General features: G+C 36.2%; 1 protein-coding gene across 6 annotated transcripts in view; it reads left to right on the forward strand.

Moving 5' to 3' along the window:
• The window catches only part of VPS13B (vacuolar protein sorting 13 homolog B), an 805,543-nt gene that overhangs the window by 686,057 nt on the left and 100,413 nt on the right, over positions 1-19,073 (forward strand). For all 6 annotated transcript variants that reach the window (XM_058699592.1, XM_058699588.1, XM_058699591.1 and 3 more), the window contains one exon: positions 17,234-17,430. In XM_058699592.1, coding sequence (XP_058555575.1) covers positions 17,234-17,430 — 197 coding nt within the window. The remainder of the gene's footprint in view (positions 1-17,233; positions 17,431-19,073) is intronic.

Here is a 19,073-nt window from a genome sequence, read left to right on the forward strand (position 1 = left end):
AAAAAAATCATAGTTTATTACATTTAAGGAAACTCAGAAGAACTCTCAGTTCCTTAAACCTGTGCCAGACTGTACCTTTTAGAAAATCTATAATCCTATATTTTTCTTTCATGGGCAAAATCATTCTGATGCTCTTTGGAATTGCCAGTTTTTGCATATCAAGAATTATAAATGAAAATCAGAGCCTTCAAATATTGTATAATCATGGAAGATATGGCAAAAATGTTTATGCTTTTTAATCCTAAAAATAATCTATTCTTTTTTTATGGAAAATTCTCTGAAATTAATACCATCTATTTTATTTTTTTAATGTTTGTTTATTTTTGAGAGAGAGAAAGAGAGAGAGAGACAGAGCACAAGTGGGGAGGGGCACAGAGAGAGGGAGACAGAATCCAAAGCAGGCTTCAGGCTCTGAGCTGTCAGCACAGAGCCCAACGCGGGGCTCAAACTCACAGACTGCAAGATCCTGACCTCAACCGAAGTCGGATGCTTAACTGACTGAGCCACCCAGGCACTCCAAAACCATCTATTTTAATTGCTTACTAAATTTTTAAGAATTGCTTATATTAGGGAATATAAAAGAATTTATGCTTTGTGGGGTTTTTTTGTTTGTTTGTTTGTTTGTTTGTTTTACTTTTTCAAGAGTGACATGTTCCAAGAATACTTTTATTCCCTTGGGCAGCAGGGTCAAGGGAAGATCACAGTGGGGAACACCCACGAAGGTGCTGGCCATCTGTAAATATAAAAATTGACCTACGGGCACAACTATTTGTTGGGTCTTTCTTTTTTACCCCTGTCCATACTCTTTGTTATTTTTCTGTGTTACATTTTTTTCCCCATGAATCTTAAAGAAAAATTTGCCACATAAAGCCTGTGATGTACCCCCAAACAGCAAAGTAGGTGTCTGTGGCTTTTATTCTAGCCTATGATGTGTTATGAATTTAACTAAATCATCTAAAAAAGCATTCCCAAAACTCATCTTTTCCACATTACATTCTTTTTACATGATGATTCACTTAACAGGACATAGGTCACCACCAAATAATGGTGGTCAGTACAGCCAGAAATTCTATCTGCAAATTTATGAAGAAAGAGACAGTCATTCTAATCCAGGAAACTTGCCTCTCTGTAGATTTTCTAAGAGGTGATTTTGTAAGACTTAGAAAATTATAGGTATTTATGAGAGCCCCCTTTGTTCCCTTAGCCACCTGAAACCTGAAGACAAACCAAGTGGTCTGATAGGTTTAGTTGATATGTAAACAGACATATTTTCTAACACCCTGTGGCTCTTCTTAATGGTAAAGCAGAAAAGTAAAAGGTTAGGAGTGATTGGCACTAAACTACTATAAGTCATTATTTCAGGCAAATCTGACATGACAGGTAATAGGAAAAGAATCATGATTAGTTCCAAAGACATTCATGTTTTCTTGTAAGAGTATATATCATAGATCTGCCCAACAACTTTTCTTTTGCATTCCACTCTGGGGCTGTATGCTGAGGTGGTCATTTGAGAATATGATTGTCTTAGGAAACTATACAGTCTACTCATGTTTGCTTTATCAGATTTGAACATATAATTTCAAATTCCAAGTGCTTATATGTGTTGTGAACAAAATTATATACCTAATAACAAAAAATTAATGCTTCCTGATTTTGAAGTTCATATTCAAATACATGTTATTGATTTTTCAAAATAGATACTCCACAATGGTTTGTGCCAATTACATTGTCATTTTTTGTCAGTTGAATTTATCTATATCTGATATATAACAGTTCACATTTAATGTAATGATATGAATTTTGTATTCATTTGCAATGTAATATTTCCATGGTAGGGAATGCCTTAAGTAGAATCTTGAAAAGATAAAACACATCTTGTACATGTATGATTTGTTATTTTTATATGTTCATTTCTTGATCCTTCTTCCAGGAAGCCTTCCCTGATATTTTCTGTCTCTATGCAGGCAGGGAACATTGCCCCTCTTCAGCATACCCAGATTATCCTGGGCCTATTTATATTACTGATTCCCACCTTAACTTTGGGCTTCTTGAGGGCAGAGTTTTATGATACTTATCTTTGATTTCTAATGCTTGACATAGTACCAAGGGGGTATTGATTGTGACTGAGTGAAAGCCTAAAAAAAATAGAACAAGGTTAGCTTGATGCATTGAGTCTGTCTCCTCAAAGTAACTGCCCAAGTAAGGCCTTGCCTGCAGGCATTGTAGTCTGGGTTTTACATACTATTGTCCTGATCCATTTGGTGGATCTGTGAAGCCTACTGAATAAGCAGGCTGAAGACAAGGAGACCCTTGCAATGATTCTGGTAGAAGTTTTGAACAAAGAGAGCAGCAGTTGGGATTATGTGCTTACTGTACCCAGGGTTCCTTTGAGGAGAGGCAGGAAGTTACAAAGGTACCAAGATGGAATTCTTTATGTACAAGTATGCATATATAACTGCAACACAAAATAGTATTACTAAATGTCATAAGAAGACATTAAGCTATGTATGTTTTGGGAGTACAGAAGAGAGATCACTTCTAATTTGGATGATTAGAGAAGGATGTTTTGTTGTTTTGTGGGAGGAGGTGAAGAGAATAGTTTTGAAAGATGGAGGAGATTTCAAGTAGCATTGATGGAGATAAATTGATGACAGCTAAAGGGATATGTAATGTAAAATTAGGAGGTTAGCCTGGGAAGATAGGGAGGGGCCAGAATTTGCACATAATTCCTTAGGAATGCTAATGGAATTTGCACACGGTATCATTTTTATCACAGAGATTTATTCCCCTAGGACACTTATCCAGAATATCAGAGGTCAACCAAGGTTACTATTTTGAAAACTACACAGTACAGTCTGCCCCTTACTCAGGAGCTGATTAGGCAGGCTTGGTTTCTTTAATTTATTACAATTTTTTTTCTTTTTCCTTCCTGTTATGTGCCTGAAAATAAGTCTTCTCATCACACTTCCGTCAGAGTCAAAATCACATGAGTCACTGTCGCCTGCTTGTTAGCAGCTTGCCTTTATCACAGAAACAATAAATACTTGGCAAATAAATTAAGCATAATTGATAAGCTAATTAATCTCATTCTTCTGTATACATTTATGTGTATGTGTGCCATATATGGTACATATAAATATATATACTAAATAATTTATAAATACTGTCAAAAGCTATGAAGAGTCTGAGTTTTATCCCATTTTCAGTCCAACAACTCAGCCTGCCACACTCCCACAGATACTGGTAGAAAACACAGAAGTGCTGGATCAGAGATGAAGGACAGCTTATTGCCTACAACAGAGTGCATATGTGCTGGTTTCCAAGCCTCAATTTCCTTAGGGCAACTTGAGAAGAGCCAGGTGACACTTGCACACACACAATGAGTTACATTGCAGGAAGGGAACTCAGGACTTGGGGAACCTGAATCTTTTATAATGGGCAATAAGCATGCCTGTCCTTTTCTTTGTAGGGAGACATTATCTCTTTCTTCCATAGCTGTTTGCTATACATATGTCCTTGAAAAGATAGTCTGGAACAAAGACAATACTTTTCCCTCTAAGACGTGTGGAAACATGATAGACTCATGAAGTTTTTCCCAACAGACATATACTCTAAAGGGCCTCTGTAAGGACAACAGTATTCATCTAATTGAGGGATCAGCAAACTATACAGCCTGCAGGCCAAATACAGCCCACCATCTTTTCTTGTAAATAAAATTTCATTAGAAGACAGGCATATACTCATTTAGGTATTATCTATGTGCTACAATAGGCAAAGTCAAGAAGTTGGAACAGAGAGCACATTATTTGTATATGTGTGGGTATATATGTGTATGTGTGTGTGTGTGTGTGTATGTTTATATGTATATAATACACACACACACACTTCCTCATGTGTTTGATATCTAGCCTTTTCCAGAAAAAGTTTGTTGACCCCTGTTCTAGTTTAAACATTTAGGATAAGCCTTTATAAAATATGCTGAGCTTACTTTGTGTTTTAAGATATTTCAGATTTTTAAGTTATTCTGTAATCCCTGATGACTTCTTCCCAATTAGTAAGGGTTATACTATCTGTACTATAGTTCTTTCTTATTTTAAAGTGTTATTAAGAGCAATTATCAATGATTACTGTATTTATAACTTTTTAGTTTTAAGAAGTCATAAAGCAAATTCTTGCAGTATATTTAGTTTATGAGCATTGCCTTTCTGTCAGGTTGCATAGTTTTGAAATCCTGCAAAATCAGGTAACTAAAAGACAAGAGTCAATATACTGAAGTGAATAAGGTCTCTGGGTTCTGGAATCCAGCAGTCCAGGCTCTATAAGTGACTATCACTGAGATCTTTGGCAAGTTGTGTAGCCCTTTGGAGTTCTTTTGTCCTCATCTGTAAAATGGATATATCCTTAACTAACTTACAGAATTACCACTAGGATTAAAATAAAATAATGTAAATCTTGACACATAGTGAATACTTTTAGAGTTTTCTTGTCCTCATCTGTAAAATGGATATATCCTTAACTAACTTACAGAATTACCACTAGGATTAAAATAAAATAATGTAAATCTTGACACATAGTATATACTTTAAGATATAAACTCTCTTCCTAAAATATAAACTTTAAAAAGCAAACTCTGTATTTATATGTTACTTTAGAGTTGAGAAAAGCTAGAATGATCTTATCTTACCCTCCTAATTTTTTATAGATAAGAAAATTGAGGTTCAGATTGGTTAAGTGAATTCAACTCAAGGTGACAAAACTAGCTAGCAACTAAATTTAGATAAAAATTAAGCTCTCCCTGATTCCCAATTAGTATTCTTTACAGTATACCATGTACATTTCATTGTTCCATACAAATGAGTAAAATACTTGAACAGTTAGAGATGAGACGAGAACACAGTATTGAGTTTAGGACTTGTATTCTAATTAAAAGAAACCATAAAATAGTAAAGGTGCCCTTGCTTTAAGTTAGTTTTAACACAGAAGTTCTGAATATGTTTTTGTTATTTCTCTTTAAGGAAAAATATTATCTTGAAAGATGCCATATTACACACCTGCATTTGCTTGAAACTTGGTAGCTTGATAAATTGATAAGATAACTGGGTCATATGTTAAGTTTTTTGAAAAACCAACCCAAACATAGATCCTAATAAAAGAATGTTACATATTTCCTTTTAAAGGCTAAAAAGTATTTCTCAGGGCTCTTAAATTACCATATTTTGATACCAAGGGAAAATAAAATCTGGACTTAGACTCTTGTTTGTACTTAGAGGGTTTTCCGGACAGGAAGGCAGTCTTGATGCAATGCAGTAAGCCACAATACCAGTGGGGCATTACAGGTGAAAAATCTGCAGCTGTACCCCTTCACCACAATGTATTACAACTGTATGCTGGAATATTTCCTGTACAGAAATAGGGTTTGGTTAACTTTGTTTCCCAAGAGTAGATCACATTCAAATGTTATAAAATCATGATTTCCTGCATTTGAATACTTGTGGTTTCTCAACTGGTTCCAATATTTTAAGTTCTTTTTTTTTTTTTTTTTTTGGTATGACTTCTATTAGTTGAAGATGTATAGAAGCTTTACTTTTCCTTCTTCAAAATCAACTAAGAAGCAGATACATATAAAAAGAAATATTATAAACTAAAAACATTCGAGATTGCAAACATATTCATATTATATGTCATCATTAAATGGTAGATTTATACTTTGAAGTAGAAATAAAACACTCAGCAAATATTGTCAGAATACATTTTTTAATTATTAACTATTGAAAAGTATCTCTACTCAGTTGCATTTGTTCTCTGTAATGTTTTGTTGTTATAAATAACTGTGAGAAATGTTCTTCACATTTAGAAGGACAGTTAAGTCCAATCATAATTATAAATAGAAACCTCTTCTGTATTGTATAAAGGCAATGCTGGGTTGTTGTCTTTTTTAGCTTACTGGATTTTAATGATTATATTGTTGTCCATATTTCCCAATTTCTACATATATGCTGTCTCTTCTAGTCACCCTTCAATCCACTATTTCATGCTCAGATCTTACTTTTATATTCTAACTATTACCAACTCTCTTCTGGTCATCAATTAAAAACTCTCTAACCTATCTATCTCTAATCTTTCCAGTCCATTCCCTGTGAGGAATATATTTGGTGTTAATACCACTTTGATGCTGTTATAAATGCAGTGTATACTTTTAATTGGTTAATGAGGTAAAACAACTGTATATTAACAAAATAAGAGTTTCACAACAATTACTCTTTCAAAAGTTATCAAGTAAAAACATTCCAGTGTGAAAAGCCTCCACTCCACCCCACCCCAGGGGTGTATGTCAGAAATAATTTGAGGAAATTGATTACTTTTAAGGCTGCTTAAGTCAGTAGATAACAGATACAGTTTTCAGCTAACCAAAAAATTTAAAAGGAAAAATTGCAGAACGAGATGTTTACAGAGACTTTGAAAAGCTCTAACAGATTCCTGGGAAACCAAGACAACATACACATGCCTAGGGCTCTGTACTCTCACTGACCTCTGCACACGTACAAGATTAACGGGAGAAAGCCCAATCTGTCACCTCTGGCTAACCTCAAGGCTCTGCACAAGCAGGAAAGGAAAGCTAAGGCAGAGTTGAAGGCATGTCTCAACAGGCATATAGAGCCCTTCAGCAAAGACTTGGGGGCTTATTGGTTCTAGATCTTTAAGAAAATCTCTCATCATTAACTGACCACTAAGCTCACCAAGTGGAGACTTCAGTGGCCGCAGAACAAAGAATATGTACTTTTTAGAATTGGTTCATAAATGTTACCAAACACAAACAACAACTGCAGGAAATAACAATGACAAGAAACCTTGGGCAGGGGAGAGAATCTGATGTCCATAGTTGTCACTATTTATTAGTATTATAATAGTAATATAGTTAATATCCATTAACATAATAAAATTTTATATCATTTAAAATGTCCAATTTTCAGGGGCGCCGGGGTGGCTCAGTTGGTTAAGCGTCCAACCTCAGGTCACAGCCTCACGGTTCATGGGTTTGAGCCCTGCATCGGACTCTGTGTTGACAGCTCAGAACCTGGAACCTGCTTTGGATTCTGTGTCTCCCTCTCTCTCTGCTCCTCCCCTACTCGTGCTTTCTCTCTCTCTCTGAAATAAAATTTTTTTTTCTAATTTTAAAAAATAAATAAAATCCAATTTTCAACAAAAAAGTATGTGATAATGCAAAGAAACAAAGTATGGCCCATATATAGGAAAAAGGAATCAATAGAAGCTGTCCCTCAGAAGCCCAGATATTGATCTTGCTAGACAAAGACTTTAGCCACCTATTTTAATATGTTCTAAGATTCTAAAGCAAGCCATGTCTAAAGAACTAAAGGGAAATATGAGAATGACTTTACACCAAATATATCAATAGATAGAAATTATAAAGAAAAAAAATTAAATAGAAATCCCAGAGTGAAAAAGTATAGTAACTGAAATGAAAAGTTTACTAGAGAGGCTCAACAGCATATTTGAGTAGGGAAGAAAGAACTAGTAAACTTAAAGATAGGTTGATTGAGATTATTGAGTCTGAAGAGCAGAAAGAAAAAAATAATTAAGACAAATGAACAGAGCCTCAGAGACTTGTGGAATACCATCACGTATATCAAGATATGCATGATGATAGTCCTAAAAGGAGAGGAAAGAGAAAGAATATTTGAAGAAATAATTAATGGCTGAACACTTGCCAGATTTGATTTAAAAAAAAAAAAACAAAAAAACAGAAAACATTAGTGTACACATCCAAGAGTTCAATGAACTCTAGGTAGAATAAACTCAAAGATTTCCATGTCAAACCCAATCAAACTGTCAAAAGACAACCTGTTGACTCATCATATATATAAAGGATACTCAATCAGATTAACAGCTGATTTCTCATCAGCAACTATGCAGGCCAGAAACAGAGAAATAACATATTCAATGTGTTGAAAGAAAAAGCCTACTGAAGAGAAAACATTTGCCAAATTAAGTAGCTAAAAATGACAAAATGGATTCCATATTCAGATTTCTTCCTGAGTATCCACTTTAAAGGAATTGGAACTGGAAACTGTAAATGACACATTATGAGGTCGGTTTTTCTTCTTTAATATAAAGATAATTAGTTGAAGAACATAAGATTTATAATCAATAGGTCTGTCTTATTAAATGTATGTTCTTGAACACGATACTGAACTTCCCTGAGCCACAGTTAACCTATCTGTAAAATGGGATTAATATTTTCCTCAATAAGGTAATCTATAAGAAAAATCTTGGGGTGCCTTGGTGACTCATTCGGTTAAGCATCTGACCCTTGATTTCTGCTCATGTTGGCAAGATTGAGCCCTGTGTCAGGCCCACTGTCTGCCCCTCTTATGCTCGCTCTCTCTCTCTCTCTCTCTCTCAAAATAAATAAACATTTTTTTAAAAAAAGAAAAATCTTTGTAAATTGCAAAGGTCTATTCACAAGGTAGTTTCTTCTGCCACAGCTGCCATCAGTGTTATGACTACAGAAACATAGGTGATGGTGGAAAAGCACCTGTTCTTCCCCTACTATAATCACCTGTTCGCTTGGTGTCCTGGGAAGTCTGGAAATGTGGTGGGAGGAGTAATAAAGGTGGTATCCTCTGCTGTGACCAGGCTTTGATCACTTAGTCCTGAGTGGAAGTTTCAGCTTTGTATTCCCTAACCCGACACAGCTACTCTGCCTCTCTTTCGTCTAATACAAAGTAAAGGACGATTGAAGCAGACAGACTACATCACTGGTTAGATCTTTCTCTCTACCATAAATACAAGGAAGACGCTTTCTCTGTATCCTTTTCCTAGGTTGCTCAGTGTGACTGAGTGGGCAGAGGGGCATTGGCCCAGCTTCAGCAAGCAGCCCCTGCACAAAGAAATCAAAGCTATTTGTCTGTGAGGACAGATGGGCATTTGCAACCTCGCTAATAGTCTTGGCAGCGCTATTAAGTAATAAAAACAAATTAAGTGCCAAAATATTCTTTGTACCAGAAATATTTTTAAATAGCCAACACACATGCAAATCTTCCCAAATTAGCCATCAAATGGAAACAAATTGTGGAATAACATTTTCAATGCAAAAATACATGTGTTCTTACCAACTGGCAGATATACAACCTAAAATGTATTCATATGCAAAGACCACATATGCTTAGAGTACAGTTTATTATGTATGGCTGGCTAATTTTTTAGATTCTGTCAAATAATGGATAGGAAAACAAAATGTTATAAAAAATATATATATATATATATATAATCTTGACAGTCATTTGAAATGTACCATGTGTTACATGTGGAATGTTTTCCAGTGAAACCAATTTACTTGTTCCCACTTCCCATGACTCAGTATTAGATATTCAAGCTTTCTAAACTATTTTTTGGCAACCAAGCTTCCTTGGAATAGTCCTCTTTCCTTCAAGTTATTCAGTGCAGGCATTAATAATAAATCCTCAGTTATAGATATGTAACTAAAGATCATTCACATCATCTCTTTCAAACCGAAAAGCACATAATAAAGTTATTTTAAATAGATCACACAAAACAGAGCCCAGGGTTACTCCTTGAGAATAATTAATTGCTACCATATGAAGCACAATCTGAGTACGTTCAATTTTTAATTTAATTGTGTTACTACTAACCTAGAGATTAGCTGGGCAATGTCAGTTCCTCACTGAAAGGCAAAGGAAGATGAGAGAGCTAATGTAGAGCTTGTTGAAAGTAGGTGTGATGGCAAAATAAAATGGAAGGGCTCAGTATATAAAACAAGACCTTTGTAGAATAGAAGACTGTTTAAGAAGGTAAAAGTGTTACCTTTTCAGCACCTATCTTCATTTTAAAAACCTTGTTAAGCATATACCATGTATCAGACTTTGTGCCATTAATGCACCAGAGCAATAGCTAGAATTCTTTAAGAATCCTTCTCAGAAAACACATAGAATACAAGCCAGACCTCAGGAAGGAGCAGTAGGCTAACATTTAGAACCACAACCATTGTCCCTGACCCTCCTAAATCAGGACTCACTTCCAACACATGCCTCTCTTCCCTCCTTCCTAGTCACTACCCAGAGTAGGAGATTTATCTCCTCTTGTACAGATACAGATTCGCATCCCTTTTTCCTCCTCTTACCAGCTCCTCTCTTCTACATCCGAAACCCTTCCACTGAGCCCTCTGGAACACTTGCTCTGTGATTAGCGAACTCCCCTAAACCTCAGCCTTTCTTTGGGTATTTCCCCTCCCCTTTACCTTGGATGAAATCTTACTGTCCCCTGGGACTCTGTATACCACTGTAACCCTCCGAAGTGGAGACTGTTCATCCTCTCACATCTCTTGTCACCTCAGAGTCAGAAAATGAGATGTTCTTGCTCACCAATGCCACTTGCCTTTACTCTTCTACCCTCCTGTAAAATCTCCCTGCTCCTTTGAGACTCACTCCATCTAATTATTGGTCATCCCCACCCCTCTTTGTTGTTGTCATCTACTACCTTTTTGCTCACTCTCCCTAATTCTCAGAGTGTTTGGCCCATGGCTTCTTTTTTTTTTTTTTTTTTTTCAAATTTTTATTTAAATTCTAGTTAGTTCACATATAACGCAATATTAGTTTCATGAGTAGAATTTAGTGATTCATCACTTACATAAAACACCCAGTGCTCATCACAAGGTCCCTCCTTAATACCCATTACCCATTTAGCCCATCCCTGCCCCTGCCCTTCCCTGCCATCAACATCCATGCAAGTGACCCAGCCAACACCTCAACTTGATCTCCTCACTCTAGTGATCTTCTCCACAACATCTAACTACTCACTGTCACATACAAGCCCAAGACCTTGTCATCATCCCAAACTGTTCTGCCTCCTAAAGCATTCATTCCGGCATCTCATCTCGCCTACAATCTGCCTCTCCAGCCTGTTCACTCAAGTCCTACTTAGTCATTCATTAAACTGTATATAAACCTACCAAATATAAACCTATCCCTGCTTTCTCCCTGTCCATCAATCCGCTCTGTTTCCTCATCCCCTTTTAACCAGTTTATTTTATTTTATTTTTTCAAATGTTTATTTATTTTGAGAGAAAGAGTGGGGGAGGGGCAGAGAGACAGAAGAAGAGAGAGAATCCCAAGTACGCTCTGTGCTGACAGCGCAGCTGACAATGGGGGAATCGAACTCGTGAACCATGAGGTCATCATCTGAGCTGAAACCAGGAGTCAGACACTCAACCAGCTGAGCCACCCAGGAGGCCCTTGACCTGTTTATATGCTTAACTCATCATGTAAAACACCCTTTTGCAAATAAATACCCTGAACTTTGTTGCTCTCTGTCTTTCCATTACACTCTCCTAACAAAAGGCTAAGGCTGGACAAACCAATAGCTGTGTATCAACACATTAACTCCCTCTTCCACTCTTCAGAATAGCCAACTCCTTATTTCAGATTTCCACGTGAATAATTCATTGGTACCTCTAACTCAGCTTGTCTAAAAATGAACTCATAACCTCCCTTCCCCTACCACACATATACTACAACCTACTCACCAGTGGGACAGATCAGCCACCCATCTCAGTAAATGACATCAGCATCCACACAGCTGCACAGGCCAGAAACCTGGGAGTCATTCTTGACACCTCCCTCTCCTCATATCTCATCAGTCAACAGATTTTTATGTCCCCAGAATCTCCCACCCATCACTCTGCTGCCACCAACCATACTAAGGGTAGACCACTGCACTAGCCTCCTGCCTGGCCCTTTCACATCCAGGCTTGTCCCCCTTTTAATCCATTCTGTACACAGTATCCAGAAGCTTTTAAAATATAAATTTGACTGCATTACTTCTTTGCTTAAAACTCCTCAAAGGTATCCCATTGATATGAAGGTGAAGTAAAAAATCCTTAACATGTCCTAAAAACAATGTGTTTTTCTTACCTACGTTTCACAAATGAGGGAACTCAGGCTCAGAGTCGTTAAATATATTGCCCAAGTTGTAGAGCAGTGACTTAGGTGTCAGGGCCAGGATTTTATCCTATGGGAGTGTCATACCAAAAAGATGTTTTATGATGGAGAATTAAGAAAATATAAAGATTATATCTATATGGTTTATAAATTTGTGGCTTAATATATATTCGAATGGACAATTGACTAAAATTACCTTTAAAATACTAATTGTGGGGCGCCTGGGTGGCTCAGTTGGTTAAGTTTACTATTTTGGCTCAGGTCATAATCTCACAGTTCATGAGTTCAAGCACCATACTGACAGTGCTTGGAGCCTGCTTGGGATATTCTCTCTCTCTCTCTCTCTCTCTCTCTCTCTCTCTCTCTCTCTCTCTCAAAATAAATAAACTTTAAAACATAAATAAAAATAAAATATTAATTGTAATCATTATTAGCTTTGCTTTGGAAGTTTTGAAGACAAATACTTTCTTATAATGAGGAAAAGGATTAAATGTGCTTTTGCAAATGTAATTCCAGACATACAATTTACAATTATTTCAACAGAATTTTATTTGGAGTGAATTTACTAATACCCCTTTATGTACCAAGGAAAATAGGGTTGTACAGAGGAAAATTGTGACAGCCACATAGCTGACATATTTGGGGGGTTATTTCTCTAGTAGTTTTCTATTGTTTTCTGAATTTTCAGAGTTGTCTGTAATGTTCAAATTTAAGTATGTAACCACGGAGCCAGCCTCACACAAAGTTGTAAACTAAATAAAGTTTTTCTTTGGCTTTCCTCCAAATCTCTCTTTTTGAACTCTTCACAGCTCCTCCTCCCCTAAGTGCCCGTGTTGGTACAGTCCACTTTCATTGCCCTTAAACTGTCTCATGGCTTCCCGCAATGGTTCCCAGCTTGGGTTGCCTTGTATTATGGACCTATTCCAACCCTTGCCTTGCACATCAAAACTTACTAGATTTTTTTCCTTAAAGCCCCACTCTGCTTTCCAGTTTGACAGCCAATTTTCATAAGCTATTATGTATTAATTTTAATGGAGAACTTCTGGAGACAATACCAGAAACAAGTCTTTTCACTCTATTTTCTGTGTAACCTCTCTACCAAAAAGATAAGTTTGGACTTTACATTCTGTTATTTGCATTATAAAAAACAGTGGGTATATTAAATATGCTTTTCTAAACTCATTTTCCCTCTTCCACTGAGATTCATACATCTTACTCCTGCTTTATACATTTTATCCACCTCTGGTTATGATTGCCCTAAACCAAAGGACTGATTCATTGGCAGTCCGTGGCAGTCCAGAGAGGAGATAAGCAATGAGATATTCCTTTATCCCTCAAGTCACAGCCAACATGGAGGGCCACATTTTAATAGATATATAGCAGATGACTGCATTGAACTATGATTACAGTATTCCTTTATATCCAGGTTCAAGGTTTATTATTTTCTTCTCACAAGCCCAACCCATTGTTAAGAAATCTAGCATGTAGGACCCTTAATCACAACCTAGCTGATTCTGGCAACAATACTCAAGCTTTAGAACTGTTCTTTGAGCATGAGAAGGATAAATAATTCATAGCTAACATTTTTTGAGCTTTTACTATGTGGTATTATATGAGATGCTTTGTCTCCTTTAAATCTCACAGTTCATGAGATAGTTCTGTTATTATCTCTTTTTTAGAAATAAGGAAACTAATGTTGGAGAAATTAATTTGCCCAAGAACTCATAGGTAATAGAGCTAGGAAGTGAATCCCATTAGGTCTGACTCCAAAGTCCATGCTTTCATCTTCTATACTTCTTTGTGGAGAATTTTTAATGTGCCAGAGGTGGGCTGAATCACCTAGTGTATGTATATACATTCATTCATTCATGAATTATTCATTCATTCATTCAGCAGCTTTTTTTTCTTTTTGAACATTCACTGTGTACACTTTGCCAAGTGCTGTGAACATCTAGAGCTTAGCCAAATGGAAATTATTCCCTCAAGGAATGTGCCTACCAGGGAAGATGTCATGTATAGAAATAACTATAATGTGAGGTATACAGTGATAAGAGCTATGAAACAGATTCCCTTTTTAAAAATACTATTGGAGTCCAGAAAAAGGAGAGCATTTTTCCATCTGGGGAGGTGAAAAGGCTCAAAGAAAAGTGGTATTTCATTTGGACCCTGATAGATGAGAAGGATTTAAACATGAGACAATGAGAAACGAGGGAGTGTATGGGTATTTCAGGCTGAGAGAGAATATTGAAACAAAAGACCCAGAGAGGGGAAAGTTAGAAAAAAGTATGTCATGGGAAGCAAGAAGGGAGACAATTTCAAGAAATGGTGGGGAAAACTGGATTAGTGTGAATGTGTTACTTCAGCATTAACCAGAACATACACCTCTATTTCATTACACTGTTAGCCTCTTTTGCATATCCATTTTGTTCCCCTTTTTCCCATTTAGCATCTCTCCATACACAAATGTTCAAGTCTCTCTTTAAAGAAAAGAAACTTTGTTATGGGTGGAGGTAAATAACTCCCATTGAAAAATTAAGAATCACTTATTTAGAAATGAAAGGTTAAAGAGATATCTCTTCATTTGAGAAGCTTTTGTTAAGATCCTCTTATGTCCCAAAAAGGGTGTTTAGATGCTAGGAATAGTTTTTTAAATAATGTGTCATTTTTACCTCAAGGATCTCAGAGTCAGCTAAAGGAGACAAATGTGTAAATGGAGAACTGCAAAGTGTAATTAGTTTTATGATAGAGGAGTGTATTAGACATAGAAGTGGCACAAAAGAGACAGCAATCAGCTGCCTTAGAAGAGGAAATGCTTCTAAAAGGGGAGACACATCTGAGCCCAGTCCTTTTTTTTTTTTAAGACAAATGGGATTAACCTACATGTTCCATTTTAAAGCTTTTTTTAAATTTAGTAATATATCTTGAATGTCTTTTGTGTTAGTAGATATAAATATTCCTTATTCATTGTAATTGTTGTATAGTAATCCATTCTGTAGCTCTGCACAGTATATTTAACTAATCCCCTATTGATGGATATTTGAGTTGTTTCCAATTTCTTACTAATACACCCAAGTGCTGAAATAAATACACACTTGTATTGGAATCCCTGTAAACAAATTCTTAGATATATACTTCCAAGGATTTCTAAATTACCTGTCAAAAATAGTGGGTGAAAATTCTTATTCCCACATCTGTACAGAAATTGGAACTGTCGGTTTTTTAAAACTGCCAGAGTAATAAACTAAAAATATTACATTATTAATTTGAATTTGAATGTAAGTATTAGGGAAGTAGACTATCTCTCTTTTTTTTTAAGTTTATTTATTTATTTTGAAAGAGACAGAGACAGCAAGAGTGGGGAAGGGGCAGAAAGAGAAAGAGATACAGAATCCGAAGCAGGCTCCAGGCTCTAAGCTGTCAGCACAGAGCCCGACGTGGGGCTTGAACTCACGAACTGCGAGACCATGACCTGAGCCAAAGTCGGATGCTTAACCATTTGAGCCACCAGCTATCTCTTTTTATTTTTTTATTTTTTGGTTGGGCACAAGAAGGGGAGAGGCAGAAGGAGGGAGGGAGGGAGAGAGAAAGAGAAAGAAAGAAAGAATCCAAGGCAGGCAACATGCCCAGTGCAGAGCCCAATGTGGGGCTCCATCCCACAACCATGAGATCATGATATGAGTCTAAATCAGGAATTGGATGCTTAACCGACTGAGCCACCCAGGTGCCCCTGAAGTTGGCTATCTTTTCATATTTAGTAGCCAATTATTTTTTCTTTTTCTGTGTACTAATTACTGTCAGAGTCTAGGATTTTACTGTATGCAGGCTAATAAATTAGCCTATTAGTGTTTCATGGCTGCTGGCAGAAGACCTGAAACTCGTGGGTTAGAAACAAACAACATTATTGCTCGGGATACAGCAAGCAATTTGAGCATCACATTTGTATTTTGCCCCAGGTCCCACAAGGGCAATGCACAAGGGCCCTCAGGGGGATGGTTTGCATGCAGTAGGTATGTGGGAGAGCCGAGGGACAGGGACGTGGAGCTTGTCGAATCCACCACTTTTAGAGCAAGTCTGCTCTTTGTCCTAAAGAGAGACTTTACCTCATCCCTCAGAGTCACTCTCTGTGAACACAACCTGAGAACTAGCCCCAGTTAACAGCTTTCAGAGCCTTGTATCCTCTACATACCCAGAAGCAACATACAAGGAAGGTCAGGGCCCATGGCTAATTGCCTTTTCCAACATCTTCCCTTTCTTATTTTTCTATATAGTTATTTATCATTTTTTCATTGATTTGTAAGCATTCTCTGCTCTCACAACAATTATTCCTAGATCTGTCATTGAATACCACCTATCTTATCCTAATTTGCTTTTTTTTTTTAATTTGATTTTATCCACTGTTGTTTCGTGGGGGGATTTTCTTCCATAGGTTTCATACCATACCTATAAAAAAAAAAAAGCTGTTCTATTATGATAAAGATATTAACTGATTTTTTTTCTCCTATGCTTTCAGTTTGGCCTTTAACATTTTGATCCTTTTGGAATCTACTTTCATGTAGGAATGATGCAGGGACCCAGTTTGGTTTTACAAAAATAGCTAGACAGTTCTTGCAATCTAATTTCTTGTCTTTCCCCTCCTTGTTTGAAATGGTATCTTCCTTACATACTAAAATTTATGTGTACTTATCTTTTACTGTTTTTTGTTCTGTTTCTTCTAATCTGTTTGTACGTTACTATCAAACCTTATCTTTTAATTACTATAGCTTTATAATATACTTAACATCTGGTAGAATTTGTTCCTCATTGTTTCTCTTTTATTTAAAATCTTTCTTGGCTATTTTCACATATTATTCTTGAATGGGTCTTTTAAAATAAAGTACGTGTGGCGCCTGGGTGGCTCATTCGCTTAAGCATCCGACTTTTGATTTCAGGTCAGGTCATGATCTCATGGTATGTGAGATCAAGCCCTCTGTTGGGCTCTGTGCTGAGCATGGAATCTACTTGGGATTCTCTCCCCCCTCTCTGTTCTCCTCCACTCATGTGCTCACTCGCTCAAAATAAATATACTTTAAAAAAAAGTAGATATACAAGGTGAATATAACTATGAAAAGAAACTCTAAACTACTGTCTTTTTACAACCTTATCCCTTTATAAAAGTCTCATTGTTCTAACTTTTATGGTTTACTTTGCATTTCAATAAATACAGAGCTGTATCATAATTTCTATTTGCAACTTCTAAAATCTTCTCTCTTTTAATATAGATTCCTTGTAGTTTGGAATACTGGGATGAACTCCAGAAGGTTTTTGTTGCATTTCAAGAATTCAGTCTGTCTGAAAGCAAAGTTTGTGAACTGCAGTTGCCGGATATCAATCTTATGAATGACCAGAAGAAATTGGTATCCTCGGATCTTTGGAGAATTGTCTTGAACAGCAGTCAAAATGGTGCTGATGACCAAAGGTAACTCAGTGAAAGATGAAATAGTGACACTCTACTAGGAAACAATCATCAAGTCAACTTCTCTAATGACCCCTCGCTGAGCAGTATCTTGGCTGTCAAGCCACTGTGTGAACTACAGATGAGAACTAGGAATTAAGATAGAAACTGATATCTCAGAGTCTGTGTACTAACAATCCTAAGTTGTATTCAAAATATGGCCTTGTGAGCCCTCACTAAGAACCTGTTCCTTAAATATAAAAACAAAACAAAAGGTGCAGAAAACAAACTACCAAAAAAAAAAAAAAAAAGTCTAGTCATCCTGAACCAAAAAATATAAAGGAAAGAGCCACTAATTCTTCAGCAGACTCTTAATGACACAGTAAACCATGTGTGTAATGATAACCCTGGGGCATTAGGAGAAAGATTAGATAAATTGAATTGTCTCCCTCAGTAACCTAAGCTTCAGCACTTCTTCCAGTTTACATATCCCTGTTAATTAAGCCTTTCTGTTCATGCTCCCATAAAAGATGAGAAAAAGATACTAAATCACAATCAGTGGAACAGTTTTCTTGGGTCATATGATAGTATGTGCACTGTGGGCCTTGGCCCATCTTGCTGTCCATCACTTTCAGTGTCCTACCTTCCAGTTCTCCTGATGAGTTGGCTTTAACATTATCTTACTCCTTTTATATAATCCCTCCTTCCCCCACCCCCCAAACAACATTCTGACACTAACACAGAGAAAAAATATCCACCATTCATTACACCCTGCAAAGCAACTGTTTTCTCTTTTTTGTTACCTTTATTTTTGCCCATTAATGTATGCCTTTACAAGGTGATAATTATAGCACATCATATTGTATTCTGATTCCTATTTTATATAAATAGTTGTGAATGCTTTCTCTTTTTTTATTAAATAATGATACATGTTCATTGAAGAGCATTTTGGAAATAAAGAAAATTCCACCACACGTAATCGTAATCGTATCACACTGATAACCTCTGTTATCATTTTAATAGTTAACATGTGAATTTTAATAGTTAAAATGTTAACATTGTAATAGTAGTCTTACTTCAATTACTTTGTGTGCTTAGTAATAATGTTTTATACTTTATATATTCTATTTCTAGGTCATTTGGGCTTTTTAAGAATAGTTACTTTTCTATTACCTAGTAATTACAACTAGTAAAAAGATGTTAAAGGAGTGGGATCTTAATTTTACCTATATGCATAATGTAGCAATGAAAAGAACACCCATCCTGTGAAGAGTTAGCAAATGGATAAGAAGATTGCCTATTCTAAGCTATAGGTTACCTAATCAGAAACCAGGAAATCTCAGAAAATAAAGCTATAAGTAATGAAATTGTGTTTTTTTTAATCTGAGTTTCATTAGTAGTATCAAAGTAGAAATCATTTCTTGATTCTAATCATGAAAGAATGCATTTTCAGCATTGAAAGAAGCACTTCAGACAAGGTTAATTCCCCTGAATCTGAAACATTTATAAAAATTACTTTTGTGGTAGGCTTAACACTACAGAAATGTGGAACCTTTAGGGAATGGAAATTTATGCAGACAATCAAATTCAGGCAATTTTTCACCAAGCTTTTGACAGTGTAATCACAGATCTTTTGTCCTCACCTGGGATTTTTCAAGTTACCTAAT

This window comes from Neofelis nebulosa, chromosome 14 (genome assembly GCF_028018385.1).
Source record: "Neofelis nebulosa isolate mNeoNeb1 chromosome 14, mNeoNeb1.pri, whole genome shotgun sequence".
In the NCBI taxonomy this organism is placed as follows: Eukaryota; Metazoa; Chordata; class Mammalia; order Carnivora; family Felidae; genus Neofelis; species Neofelis nebulosa.